This window comes from Nicrophorus vespilloides, unplaced genomic scaffold (genome assembly GCF_001412225.1).
Source record: "Nicrophorus vespilloides isolate i.1.1-1 unplaced genomic scaffold, Nicve_v1.0, whole genome shotgun sequence".
Taxonomy (NCBI): Eukaryota; Metazoa; Arthropoda; class Insecta; order Coleoptera; family Silphidae; genus Nicrophorus; species Nicrophorus vespilloides.
Window position 1 is genome coordinate 493,214 of NW_017100091.1, and position 15,876 is coordinate 509,089.

A 15,876-nucleotide genomic window follows, 5' to 3' on the forward strand; every position below is an offset into this window, starting at 1 on the left:
CACATACACACACAAAAATGAATTACGTCCCGGTGAAATGTATCGTCGTTTAGTGACGTCCATCGTCCATTTTATACAGTGCAAAGCATGTACGAGAGCGGGTATATAGCAAAGGGCCCATTAAAACGGGAAACACGGCCATTTTACGAGCGATATATAAAATAATTGATGTGAAACACGTGTATGTTTAGTTGCAATATCAGGCTTTTTCAGGCTCGCGAGATATGGCCGGTAATTTGTGCGGTCAGTAGTCCTGACCAGCCCACCCCTCTCCGCGCGAGCTTATCCCGACCGTCGGGGTGGCTTTAGCTTTACCGGGGTTTTGCGAGAGGGAGGTGTTGTGTCCTTCGTGGCGCAAAACAAATGCAAAACTGACGGGAAAAGGGTTGGTCGCTCGAAACAGAAACCGAACTGAAGAAGAAAGTGTGCATAATTTATTTGCGGGAATAAGTGTCAACGGAACTATTTCAGCTGCTGCCAGAAAAGGAAGGGCTAACACCCGCCGCCACCCCCTTCCGGAACGCTTCGTCATTTTCAAGTTCGGAATTACTCATGAAACTTTCATTACTACCCTCTCTCCATCGGCGCATCCTATTTCGACAACACGACTTCTATCTGCAGTAAAATGAAATGTGCCACCGCCGTCCCCTTTCCACCAATGATCGACCGCCCTTCTGCGTATTAAAAACCCATCTAATCACTGACTGATTCCACCAATTCTTCTTTTTTTTTTGTCTCGCTCTATCTTCTTTCTCCGGCACCACCTTTCCCTTCTGATTAATGTCTCAAAGCGCACCCCCAACTGAAGGTGAGATCCCGCAAGGAGGGTGACAAAGTAAAGGAAATAACTGCAGCCGAACGACAACATTCGTTTAATGAAATAAATACTCCTGCGAGCTCTGCTCTTCGGGTATATAACTTTGCCTTCGGTCTTTCCATCCCACGCGACATTTCTTCAGATTCCTGGGGGGCAGCAGACTCAACTACATTTCTCATACAACGAAAAATACGAACTAATACTAGTCATACCGAAACACATATATTTAAAGGAAACTTCAAGGATGAGCGATTCCCTCAACTTTTTTATACGCTGCAGTTTATTTTCCAGTTGAGACAGATTCGCTAAACTAAACTTACATAATCCTTTATTCCCACAATTCCATTTATTTACTCAACTCCATTATAAAGTTATTCTTTTAAATAAACGAGTAAATTAATTGCTTAATTATTTTTTTTTTAAATTAATTATGTCTTGTATTAAATTTTACGGTTTACAAAGCAACTTTCTTTTAATAATGAAATACCAATTTCAACATTACTATTCCATCTGAGCTTTTTCCGCTGTTCTGAAATGAACTAAACTTCCTAATCCTGTATTATCCTACAAAATTGGTTATGAGATATTCGGAAAATCCAATCCAATCCATATTTGTATGATTGGTTCGAACTACATTTGCCAGGTGTAACGAAAACAACAACAAAAAAACACATTGGCGTAAGTTAAATTAATTGGAATTATGTACACTCCGTGTGGGATGAATACAATTTTTGTAACCGGAAAGTTTTCCCCTTTTCGCGCTGTTGTTTAATTCGCGGCTGGGAAATGCGCAAAGAACAGAATGAATGTCGCTCACTCGTGTTATTTCTCGATTCTTTTTTTGTTTTTCGCTGCTTTGTTTATATAAATATGTTCTCCCTACGTTTTCCTCGTGTGTGTAAAAAAAAAGGTCTCGCACGCTCCGAAAATAAACAGACATCAAAGGGAAATGTAATTCGTGCATATACTAACGCCGGTAAAGCTTTTTTCCCACCATTGCTAAAACGGTAGTGGAGAAAGTGAACAACAAGGAAAAAAATATATATATGCGAAGAGGAATATCTTCGCTGCGCCAGGACCTGGATTCGTCCGATGGTGGAAACCTTGGGAAATTAGAATGGATGAGAAGAGGAGCGAATTTAATAACAAATGTGTACCAGACTGTTAATGATATGAATCAGACGCGGTGGTTCTACAATCAAGATCTCGGATCATTCCGAGTGGAAAACTCGATGCAGCTGATCCATCCATCCATATCCATCCATCCTGGAGGATGCAACGCATCTTAGGTACACAGCTTAGGCCACAATTAATAACAATACTAATATCCGAGTAGGCGAACTTCTCCACATGCAATTCATTAATAACCATCCGAGCAAACATCGCCAGCCGCGGTCGTAACCATTCATATTGTTATATAACATATTCATGTGCCCACTCGGAATGTTCCGTATTTATCTCGTCGTTCAAACGCTATAAATCAAATTACGCAACGCAAAAAAGAATTGTAAACAAAATAAAAATAATAATAAACGTGGATAAAACAGTGAGAAACGAAAATTGATTCAATTGGAAATTAATTGTATGGAAATGAATCGAACAGAGGTGTCATAATTAACTTATGTAGTCAGTCGGTAAATGCAGCGATTTAAGCGCTTCGGTTTAAAATTGCAAATCGCCCATTAATTAGTATTGAAATACAAATGTGAAATGCCATAAACCGATTAAAAATCCAGTCCGGCAGTCGTACGTCCCAAAACACGGCCTCATCGGATCCCGAGAACAGGCAATTACCATATTTCATGCTCGAAATGACGCTTCTGGCACATCGCATACCCAAATCCTTGTTCACATTTCACCCAATTTCGGGTTCAGCAAATCTAACAATCAACATATAAAATTCCAATTAAAATTCTTAAGAAAATATTATAAATTTTTTTTATTACTAATAGTTAGAATTTTTTTCAATTTCAATATGAATATTGCAATAATCACAGTTTTTTTTATAGTTGAAAATATTGGATTTATTTCGATATTAATTGTAGAATCATAACAAAAAATGTTATTGAAGTTAAAAACCGATTCAAGGATGAATGAAAAGCAGTAACTAATTAAGTAATTAATGGAAGTTGTTGATTAATTCAACAAAGAACGAAATAATTAGTTTTCTTTTCTTTCATCTTCGCAACGTCTTCGATGAATAGAATTAAGAAACGATTGAAAGGATAAAAAAAGTGTACGCATCGCTTGACGTATTGTTTATTAATTACTGCAGCGACATCTGTCGCATATCAAAATTCAGATACAAATAGTACTGGAAATACTATTTCTATATCTTCTTTCCCGTCCTGTTTCACGGTTAATTACGGTATTAATTTTAACGCGACGGCTGTTATTTTAATTAGAATGAAATTGCAAAGTCCTTTCATGATCCTTCGCACCGGATCGTATATCTCCCAGGAATCCTCTTTATATTTGCATTCGCCGACGCGAACACGCTTATGTCTCTTCTCCCTGTATGCATGTGTTTTTTTTTATATATTTTTCGTTCCACATAAAAATTATTACGTAACGTGTCGCCGCCCCGGCAGCACTAAAAATAGATTGCAATTTGCTCCCTCTTTCACGCATCCACCCACTTTCACATTGTTTTATTTATTCATTCGTTCGTTCTCTTTTATATTTTTTCTCTTCGCTCTTTTAGTTTCGATTCCATTTTGATAATTATACTTCCTCAAATATTGAATATTTGTTTTATTGCAAAATTTCATATTTTTATTCCTCCAATTTTGTTAAAAGTAAAGATAAAATATTTTAATAAATTTATATTTGATAATTTGTTACATGCATTGTAATAACTTTTTAATGAGATCTTATTAAAAAGTTAGACGCTGTTTCCATTTAAGTTGTAGTTATTTTCAGTTTTGTTTTAGTGTGATGAACAACAAAAGTACAGTGGAAGGCACTAAAATCTTCTACTTTTTTCCCCGTCTTCATTGTTACCTTTCCTTTCCATTCCTTCCCTCCGCCACGTTTCTTTATGTCGCTTTATGTTAGGGCGCGTGTAGCAGAAAAGTAATAACGCTTGGCTCCGTATCACGTTCCCTTATGATTTGCGTCCCCGTGCACTTTGAGAAACACTAGAAATTCTGGGTGCCTATTAGCCCTTTTTTTTCTTCTTCTTCTTCCCTTCCGCTCTTCCACGTCCTCCCTTTTAGTCCCTGCTTTTACGACGTTTGTATTCTGGGCGGTTCAAGCGCGCGGCCGACCCAAATGTGCGTCAGTTACATGTCCTGAGGATAGTTTTCTTTCTATTTGCCTCGGTTTTTATTTTCGGTGGAGACGGGTAAAAAAAAAATAAAGGGAAGCCTAATTTGAATCATTTAATCGTCGTAGCAAAGAACAACAACAAAATGAGTCATAAAGTTTTGAAAGCCCATTAAAAAGCGCGACATCTCGTCCGGCAGTAAAAACACGAAATTACAAGCCACCACCCCTAGCATTAATTCGCTGTGCGCATTATTATTATTTTTTTTGTTTGTAAATATGTATGCGTGCAATATTGTAACATTTTCGTTATTTTAATTAGGAAGCTTTTCTTCATCCCCTATTCTCTAGAAGAGGAGACAAATGCGACCGTTTCAATATAGAATTTAATATCTTGACTGGGGGCGGGTGGTCCCCTCGGTGCCATAAATATTTTTCGTACTACAGATGAGGGCCCCAGAGGTTCGATATAGTTATGCCTCTACGAAGAGAGATTCCTCTTAATACTTGATGTCCCTTTTTAAAAAGCAACAAAATAGACGCAGCCCCGTCAAGAGGACCCTTGGCCCTCGACCGCCATCAATCTTAATTACAGTGCGCGCCACCCCCGCCCTCACTGTGAAAACCGGCGAATTATTATTTATAATACTCTCTTTATTTCATTTTCACAATACGTACATCTCTCTCTCTCTCTCTATATATATCTATCTATTTTTCCCGGGTTTCGTTCCCGTTGCCCGGCCATTTGTTAGCAGAGTAATGAAATTGTCTTGTCAAAGATTGAAATTGATCACCGCTTGAAATGGGGAACCGAAAACAACGAAACGAAATACACACACACGCTGGGGGCGGCGAGGAACCAAAAAAAAAAAATGTATATATACACAACCTGAACGAAACAGCAGAACTCTCCACGAAAGCCGTCAAATTTGTTTTAATAATGTTTCCCCCCGCCGACGCAGCCGCCGCCCCGGAAAATCGAATTAAGAAATTTCGTTACGCAATTTCGTGTGTGCGTGGGAGGGCTACAAAATATATAAATGGTGGTGAAGAGAAGAAATGAAAAAAAAAAAGAATACGAAGAAGTGATGGAGGAGGAGGAGGAAATGGAAGGAGTACAGACGGCAGGAATCGCGGCAGGCAACGAAAATGAAAATATATGGGGGGTAATTACAGGTGCCTGTGAGATTTTAGCGCGAAGAACTTTTGTTCTCATGGACCGAAAGAGCTGATTTATATTATAGGTCGATCAGTCAGCTTGAACGCAATAAATCTACGCTCGCGGACCAATTTCGCAGCGAGTGACTGAATGGATTGTGTTTGCTCTCATCAGGAGAGGAGAGGAACCACTCACGAAGTCCAATTTTTTTTGCCCTTCATTTCTTTCTTTTCCTCCCTTCATCTCTCTCTTGCTTCTCTCTTTATTACCGTCATTTTGGCTTCTGCCCAACTGTGATCTAAACAGAAATTATGCCGCACGATAAAAAAAAAAGGAATGCCTACAAAGATAGAGAGAGCCAGGGCATAAAAGCGCGATAAGCTTTTAGATTTCACCCGCTTTAGGTGGCACACCACTTTTTGCAATTACATTTATCAAATGTCCGGTTTTACTCGCCCTTCGGTTTATTTATTCCGCTTCCTCTTTCTTTTTCTTTTTTCGCTTTGGCAACACTCCTAATTATAATTGGAATATTTCTGTTCCACAATTCACCCCTAAATATTATTCTAAAAAAAAATATCTTAAATACTTAAAACAATTCAACTAAATAGTTTCACATATATTTTTTTTAATGCAGCAAATTACCCTCAATTTTTCAATGAAAACAAAAAAGTAATGTGATTGATAATAAAGCTAAATGAATGTATTTGGAGATTCTCCGAAGCTTAGCAAATCTTCGGAATAGGTTGAGGCTTATCGTGGATACCCAGTTTTTGTCTCGTCGGTAAATGGCAATGAGCGATTTCCTTGTTGCGCTCACTAAAAGCTTTACAAGATGAAGTTTGGTAAGTGCGTCTATGGAGTGTTCCCTCTAGTTAAGGGAGTTTGTTTGGCCTCGGATTAGATTTAATATTGGATTTGGAGGGTGTGTGTATACATTCTGCGAGGGGGATGATGGCGTGCCGTGCGGAGTTCATTTAAGTCGACAGTTGTTTTTAAAAAGCGAGGAGGAAGAATGAAGAGGAGTCCTGGTGGTGTAATAGCATGGGTCGAAACTTGAGGGGCGAACATTCTGTTAGGTGTTCCTGGGCCCATCGATATTACTTTGTTTCGATTAATGTGACATTGTTTGCGGAGGGATGGAAGGAACCCTCCAACCTGCACCCACACAACGCCCTCGACGGGACGGGGGGTGTTCATTTTTCGAGCACGCGCTCCATTGAATTCCCTGATATCTGGCCTTGTTAAGGTGGCATTTCGGGAGAGGTTCATTGGCTCATAGCCCATGGACGTCGGGGAGGCTAGGCTAATAACGCGCAGGGCCCTCCTCCACCCTTAAGCTGATTGCGGCCGAAGAAGCCGCAAGCCCGTCTATTTAAATTCGCCTCATTATACCCACCCGGCGCGACCGCAATTCAACAACAAAATTACACCTTTGCATCCACCCCTAATTGTTTTAATTAAAAGGGACGGCGCCGTCTCCGGAAAATTCTCGAACAATCGCAATTTGAATTTATATTTGACGGCGTAATGTGATTGATGCAAAAGTGCTGTAATACATTTACGAGGGTGGAGATAGGGCTGCGTAGTCTAGTACGTGAAAGGGAGAAGAGCAAAAAATATATATAGAATGCGATGGTAAAAAAGATAATTAACACACTTTATCTCTCGGTGAACGTTAATGAAATTTGGTTCGACGTCCGATCTACATTTTATCAAGTTTTCTATTACGGCGTCGGGGGCGGCGTAAATTGAGTTTTGGAAGAAGAAGCAACAAAAAAAAAATGTGAAGAGGCGGCGGCAGGGGGCGCGCTTATCGGCGCGGTCTTTTTGAACGGTTCAGGAAGGCTTAAGGAGCGAAACGCGGTTTCAGTAGATTTATCTAATGGCGGCGGAGAAAGAGAGAGGCCGTGAGCCGCAGCCGCCTCCGCCACCGGAAGCTATTCGAGCCGGGGGCGGAAGTCTATACAACGCCGCCAGTTACTAATGCAACAAAGGTGTCATTTTCATATAATTGTAATAATGTTATTATGTTTGCATTTCACTTCGTATCTGTTTGTACAACTGTTCATTGAAATTTCACCTATTATAGTTCTCTAATTACCTCCTTAGTGCTCCGCCGATGGCTGCGCGCCGCACAAAAGCCGCCCCCGCACACATAGATATAGACACACACACCCATAGGATTATGACATCAAATAAGTAAACATGCATTCACTTAATTACTCCGACAATCTTATTACAGCCTTTCCCCGAAAATCCGCCTTGCTATTATAAACTCCACTGAATATTAACCTTCATCCAATTTCGATTACAAAATTAAATCCCCCCATTAATCATCTAAATAAAAATATGGTATGGTTTCAAGTTATATAATAATAACAACCCTGATTCATAGAAGAAATTTCCAAAATTTACGCTGATTGATGGATACGTTTTTCATTTCAACTTTTTGCTCTCCTTTGGGTCGTATATTAAGGAATGAAGCCAAGAGGAAGTGTGGTATAAAAAAAAATAGCAAGTCCGGAACTTTGCATGTAGGCAATTCCTATTTTAAGAATTCAATTCCCCAGTGCGTTCTTTATTGTATTAACATTTCACATAAATCATTGTAACGTGTTTCATTTCCTACCATATCTCAGTATTTAATGCTCCTCACATGGAGGTTTCTTAACTTAGTTTTACGAGTCGCAAATAAAAATATTATTGATTAATTTTGTTGAATTTTCATCGAGATTCTTCTAAAATTAAATTTCTAAAAATAAGTTTTTCTACCACAAAGAAAACTCGTTAATTATTTTATATGAATTCATGTTATGTGTAAACAACGATTTTCCGACGTGTGCTCTTTATACACATCCCACACTTAATTGAAATATTGTTTGAAAACGTCCACGCTTTTGCCAGTGCGCTTAACAAGTAATATAATAATGTTTCCCTTTGTACTTTATAAACTGTTTCACACGCGGATATGAATTATACCATATAATATCATGTGGGAAACGGACTCGCTTTTCATTGCGTTTTGTATCTCTAATTTCTTACAAGCTGTTGAAACTACTTTCATTTGTAAATAATTAACATCAATCATCGCTGTGAGATAGTTTCCCGGAGATTGCACACTTTTAATTTTTCTTCTTCTTTTCATTTCAATTTTAATTTTTTTTTCCATTTAGCTACATATTTTATATTACATTGAATAATAAAACGAAACAAAAAAAAACAAAAAAGTTTTACCCCCCTTTTTCCCAGGTTTGTCGTTAAGCTGATTACTTGGAAAACATTTTTACTTGAACGATTTCTTTTTATTGTCAGCTCAGAAAATGCATTGTAAGATTTCTCATTTCAAAAAGTTTCTATCTTATTTAATGAAACACGAGATAGCAAACAAAAAAAAAAACATTATTAACTGAGTAAAATCATTAAAAATTTTATATAAAAGTAGGAAACTAATAATCAGGATTATTTTCTTTTCGTTATTTTATACAGCTTTTATCGCTGATTTGCATAGCAGGACTATATTTAATTGAACCTGACAACTCGCTCTGCGCGAATATTCAATTATGATTATGCCTGTTGTTATTAGTGTCGAAGAGGCATTACTATCTTATTGGTCGCTTTATTGATTTCGGTTAATGCCACGCACGAGGAGGAAACGAGACGCCAACCTCGATTCGAACAGGATGTACGCATTAGAGAGAAACGCCTCGATCATACTTGAGAATCTATAACGAATCTTCAGGAGAGGAGAAGAAAAAGAGAGGTAGTAGAAATACCGACAAAATAAAGAAGGAACAAAAGAGAACATGTTTAATTAAATTTGATTGGTTCGTGCGGATGAAAGCCAGGGGTATTTGAAAGAACTTTCCGAGGGAGGAGCGGATAATATATTTAATTAATAAAGGCGGGAGGTTTCGTTCTGTTTGCGCAAATAAATAGAGCGTCGCGAGGGGCGGGAAGGCAATTGTCGGGGATTTTGGAAATGAAGAAGACCGCATTAAAACGCGATAATATTTCACGCGTGGACAAAAGGACGCAACGTGAATTATGGACGGAGATAATTTCAAAAATAAAACACTTCGTGGTTACAGCCCATTCAGCATAAAGTACTATCTCTACTATGCTCGGCCCTGTTTATGCTATCTGGTGTAACCAAGGTGTACTTTATCATCTCGATTCGATAATCAATAACAGTTTTCACTGCAAAAGTGGTTATCCTTTAGAATAGAAACGTACTAACACTTTATCAAGACAATTGGGTGAGTAGTTTAAATTAGTCGATGTAATTTAGAAAGTAATGATTCACTACTTTCGTGTCTTTGATTGAGAAGCAATGCATTGAATACATCTGCGATATTAATGATTTGAGAATTTACGCAAAATCAAAGTGTTCGGTAATATGATTATGTGTATTAATTGGGTCTAATGATTTATACATTGAATTGATCGTTCTTACTGTGTGTGTTCAGAGTATACATATGTACATACATGAATTTGCTTTGATCAAGGATCATGTGGCGCAAATTGCGTTTTCAATGTACTAAAGAGGCGACGCTAACGACTTGGCTCGTTGATTCCTGGACTCGTCTCGTCTCGTCGAGGCGATTGATTTCGTTTCTCGTGTAATTCCCGATTAGGAAGAAGGTGTTACGTGTTTTGCGGTTTCTGTTTCGTTCTTCTTGCGAGGAAGAATGGATGCGGTAGCATGGGAGGATGGCGATAAGTGCTCCGCTTCGCCGAGGTCTATCACTTTCTAATGCGAGGTCATTCGTCCGTCACGTATTCTAGGCGTTCAAGAGTTATGGAGATGACCTATTGTCTGGAATTCGCGGATGCGGCCATCGACGATTACGAAACCGTTGCTCGATGCTAGAGAGCTTAGCTTGTTAGCTTCGTTTCTGGGTGGATATCAAGATACACCATCGCCATCTCCTCCTCCTCCCCTCGATCCTTCCATTCGAACCATTCCCTCCTCACGGTGAAAGAGGGGTCGACTTGGGTCGGGTGGACTGACTTGGGGAACAGTAAAAACGTACAATTTAGATTCGCTACCCATTTTGCTGGGCCATTTCGAAATATATTCTTACATTATTCACACCCTTTCCTTGTCTTTTATACTTCCTACGGTCTACGTGTACTGGATGTTGAAATACTCATATTGTTCGCTTTCCGCGCGCCCTGCACATACACATACCAAGTGATACTTCTCCTCTGCCACTCCCACATCTTCATCGACATCAACCACCAACTTAATCGGTTCCCTCTCGATACGTTCTTATTAATTACACTCATTCCATCAACAACAAAAAAATCAGCCATTTTGTTACATTCATTTTTTGCCCTTCGCCCTTCTTTTTTTTTCGGACGAACGAAAGCCTGCGCACGTTGATAAGATTAAATCGCCCATAAAGAATTATTACCCGTAACTCTCATACGTGCCCTGCGCCCCGTTGTGAAACGAACACAAAAGTATAAAGGAAAACAAAAATTATACACATTCATACCTCTATAATAATCACAATTTCCAAAACACATCAAAATCCCTTTATACTTATATAAATCAAATGTTATTTCATTCAATCCTAATTAATATAAAAAAAATCATAAATAATTATCATTTATTTAAAGAAATGTTTAACCTTTAAGATAATTTGTCCTATGAATTTATTATTTTGTAAATTGAAATTTTCAATGAGTAAAATACAACAATCTAGAGAAAATGATCATTAATAGTGTAAACTATAAAGGATTATAATAAGAGTATAGTAGATCTAATTTCAGTAATTTAAGATTATTGCGGATGTTTGCGAGGAAAGTACGTTTATATTTTAATATGGTAAAGTAGCGTTTCTTGTTTATATATGTATATATGAATGTAATAAATAACCTAGGATTAATTAAAACCTGTTCCGACGGAGGTGTTTGCCTTTTTCGGAGCAACCGTGTCAACAATTGCGAAATGGGAAAACATTATTTTCACTCTGGCCGCGCGTCGGGCTTACGCAATCCACTTCGCATTAACGATTTTTCGTTCCGTCCCGTGTGCCAGCCCTCATCCACCCCCCAGAAGCCTAACACCACCCCTCCAGCCCGCGAGAAAAAAAAAACATACATATATATATATTAAGGGAGGCGGATATAAAAATAAATGGGCGCAGACCGAAAAATAAAAACAAAACAGCAAAATGTACAAAAAAAAAAAATATATGTATATATAACGAGAGAAGAGCGCACATAAAAATGCCTACAAATTTATGAAGTGCACACGGTGTGCGTGCGTGCGTTTGTGTGTATGTGTGTATATATTGTGTAATAGATGCGCACGTTTGTAAAACATTCGCAAATATAAATTATGATTTGCACGGTGCAAATGTGGACGGCGGATGGGGTTGTTTTTCGTTTTGTGTCTTTTCGGTTTGTTTCCCGTTGTTGCCGTTACCGTTACACCGAATCCATGTAAACATATTTATGCGAGGCGGCTGTGATTTAGGTGGCGCGGATCCGCCGCGGCGTCCGAAACGCCCGTTTAGATTCCGCGATTAATCACGCCCACGCATCCCTAATCATCATTGATTATTACCCTTCCGGGCCACCAATTAAATCACCGAATTCGTTGTAATGCATACCTTCATACATATATAGATTTCTATATATATATATATACATACACATAAACACATACAGATATATAAATATATATGTTGCTAATAAATCCGAATGTGCGTTGTATGTAACCTATTAATTTTCAGCATGGAAACGATTACCAATTATCATTTACACTTGAAATGCACGCCGCGGAACCCGCAAATCCATTGTTTCGACGCGGAATCAAGCGACTTCAATCAAAATCACGGCCCATATTCCATTACACCCACCAGCTTCCATTATTAATAATCCCTTTTTCATTGTCCGTTAATAATTTTAATTGATCGTCGTTTCATCGCAACAGTTTACTCTCCCCACACACAGCTATGTTTTCGTATTTCTGCTTTACAATAGCTTTGTTATCAAAATTCAACTTTACATTCATTCAAATTCTCAATCCCCATTTCTATACAAATCACAATTCACGTCAAATTATTCTCAAGTTGTTGTTTCTGTCAATATATTTTTACTTAAACTTATTCTATTTAGAATTGATCGTTTGATATTTCTTGAGCTAACTATACTATTATTGCTAAAGCATTCAATTGACAAATAGGATAAGTTCAATAACACTTTGCATGAGATTTTCTGTAGTCGAAAGCTATTTGCCAGATGTTTACTCTCCGGACAAGAAGAAATGGTGGAAGGGACAAAACGATGGGATAAGGAAAGAGCGTTTTAGGTATGTCGATAACAATAATCCTCGGCGTATATACGATCCGACTAATTCCAATCGTTAAATTGAATTTAGCCTAGGGGTGGTATGCTTCTGAAGCGAAGGCGCGATGCTTCTCCCCCTAATTAACTGTACCATTCGCTCGGAATTACCCTTTCCTACGTGATTTAGCGTTTTAAAGTTATTGCCGTTTTTAGACACCCCCCGCGACAACCTGCCCCACCCGAATTAATTGCAAATTGTTTAGCAATTTTCTTGTCTCTGCGAAATTACTTTGAATCACAGGTCACAGCCGCCTCCGTTACCGTCGACGTGGCCATCCAGACCGGATGTGCCGTCATTTCAATAAACGAGGACAGACGGCTCGCGTCTAATAAATTACAATCAAACAATAAAATGAATTGATCAATCCTCTCTCTTTCTCTCTCTCTATCTCTCAATTCGCATCCATCCGAATGTCCGTAGGCGAGTGTGAGCACAATTAGATGATGTTACATAACGCGGTCGGGGATGGGGGTTTGATGATGGTGTCTAGACGCGGCTCGCGATGTTCAAACACTGATTTTGCTTTTTCCCTCTTGCTCTTCTCAGTAAATATCCAAAGAATTTTTTTAAAACCCGCAGTCTTGTTCTTTCTTACAAGAGATGCGTTTTTTGTTGTTTTATTTTTGCGGAGCCGCCGCCCTTCGCATCCGGTCTCGAAAAACTTTTCGCAACCCTCTAATCAAAGACTTTTCGAAACAATGCCTCCGTCTCTTAATTGCGAATATTTTATTTACTTTCCATACGCTATTCAATCAAGCGCAAATCGGAAACGCAAGACAAAAGATATAAAAGAGAAGCAGCAGACGAAGAACTCTTTGATCCGATGAAAGATACTCTCTTCATATCTGCTCGAATTATTGAAATTAATAATGATCTAAGAAGAAATAAGTTTTATGCATCATATTTTTAATTGATAATTTGCAATATTTGTAGGAAATATGTAATGCTTGCTTGAATTGTGGATCACAATGGAGTATATGATCGAATTGAAAGTTAGGAAGACAATAGTGGCTTAGCTTAACCCAAATAGTCGTCCAGCAAGAGATGAGATGAATAGGTCTGCATCGCTTAAACGTAATAACATAATGCAGTATGCAGCAAGCAGTTTCTCTATTTATAAATAGAATAATCATAATAGAGAGCGGCCTAAGAACGGGCCATAATGGAGTCCGCAGCTTATAACACAATCTCATTAAGAATCATTAACCATGCGCTCTAGAAAGGCCTCGAAAAGTAATACATTATATCCTTGTATTTTCATTAAAGGAAAGTCTGATACTTTGTCCGTACGCTCGGTAAAATAGCATGCATTAATGCATTAATAGCTATAATATACAGCGGTGCAGATGAAGGCGAAGATCAAAAGTCTGCTGGTATTACTGAGAATTATTATTATTATATATATTTTTTTTTTAGAGGAATGATCACAAAACGGATGATGTATTGCTTTGTGGAAAAGTATAGAAAGTGGTCGGAAGAAAATCACTTCTTTTATTGAGGAGAGAAAGATCCTCTCGTTCGGTTTTCTCCTTTCATATATACTTTTTTCTTTTCTTCATCCGCTTCTTGAGGGAAACGTTTAAGGGGAGCGCAGTAAAATACAATTGAAGATTGCGAAAAGCGGCGAACGATGGAATGCTATTTTGGAGTTGTATAAACGAATGGGAGCATAAAAATTGAATAAGATATTTATTCCTATGAGCGGTACGGAGGAGATCAACATCAAACATACATATTTACGAGGTAAAGACCGTCTTTAAATATACATATTCCAGTTATACGGATAATAAGAGCTTGATTTCGAGAAGTCTGATTAGAGGTTGCATCAAGAGGAGCAACAGGGAAAAAAAAACGTCGCCATCGGGCTATGTGTTCTCTATTTCCGATTGCATCGATTTCATTAGCGATATATAGGAAAGAGAGAAACCTCCCCCCAATAGTAAACAATCCCCCCATTTTAATTATCCGCATCTCCACTAATCGCTTCGAGTCGTTGCGAGAGTGGAGCCCCGCGGGACAATCCTGTCGACACTATTTCATTTATATATTGGCAACATTCCGAATCTTCATGGATACACCCTTCTCAAAGTGCACCGATATAAATGAAACTGCGAAATAGGAACGTGAGGTGTTAGACTGTACCTGAGTTTACTTTGTTCACGAGGCTGAGCTAATAAAACGTAGGTTTATGTGTTCGAGTATAGATTTTTCTAGTGGCGGCAAATAAATAATGCCATTTCTGGATTCCCAGCAATTGGATGTCGCCGTCGCTGTGTGTATTTACATTTCTGTGGGGGCAGGCTTCATAAAAGAGGAGCGACCTCCTCGTAAAGTATAGCGACTCTGTTGCAGATTTTAATAACTCCTCCATTGCAATATCAAAAGACACACAGACAGGTGGCACAAAGTATATTTATTGTTTATAATAAGAGATAGGTTATTTGAAGGTAATTGACGGGATTTGTATAGACATTAGAATTGTTTTAGTGAACAGAAACTGGTAAGTTAATCCGGCTGTCATAGCTAACTGATTGATGGGGACGGGATGCGGCGGAGGCAGCAGCCAACACCCGTTCGCAACATACTTTCATAAACAGCCCCGAACTAGATCAATTTGTCATGACTGCGGAGCAATTTCCAAAAGTATTGGTGAACTGGAACGAAGTTGGGGAGTGGATGGTTAGAGGGTGTAGGATGAAGAGGAATAGGAGTAGGGGGTAGGAAACGGTTAGACGGCAGCATCACGGGAGGGTCGTTAAGGGAATACAAAGTGCAACTAACCTTCTTGAGATGTCCCGTGGCGGTGCCCAAGAAGACGACTGTAAAGTCGCCCGTGGAGGTCGCAGCGACAGCCGTCAGTCTCGTGTTGAACAACAGCACGGGTTTCGCATAGACGGGTTGCTCTCCTCCCAAAGGCGTGTTCACATCCAACCCGCAGAAATCCTCTCCGATGGATTGCAGTTTCTGAAAACAAACACAGAGAACGTCAGTTCAGGAACAAATGCCCTAGTGGATACACGACATATGAACATCTGACACTTGGCCCAAGCGAGACAAAAAAAAAACCAAGAGTGGAAGGACAAAAAATAAATAGGCTTTTTTTTTTGTCTTCTTCTTCCCTGTTCAAGTTTCAGGAAGGGCTGCTACTTGTTTAAAGATTCACCCGCACTTAAATAATATTGGCTTCCACCTTCAGCCGACACCTTCCTGGAAAATTAAGGCCCGACCTCACGTGCATTCCCTATGCATGAACGCATTGCATTATTC

At 38.9% G+C, this 15,876-nt stretch overlaps 1 protein-coding gene across 1 annotated transcript in view; it reads right to left on the reverse strand.

Moving 5' to 3' along the window:
* The window catches only part of LOC108567595 (plexin A3), a 117,387-nt gene that overhangs the window by 39,170 nt on the left and 62,341 nt on the right, over window positions 1-15,876 (reverse strand). The window contains exon 3 of the mRNA XM_017928149.1: window positions 15,391-15,573. Coding sequence (XP_017783638.1) covers window positions 15,391-15,573 — 183 coding nt within the window. The remainder of the gene's footprint in view (window positions 1-15,390; window positions 15,574-15,876) is intronic.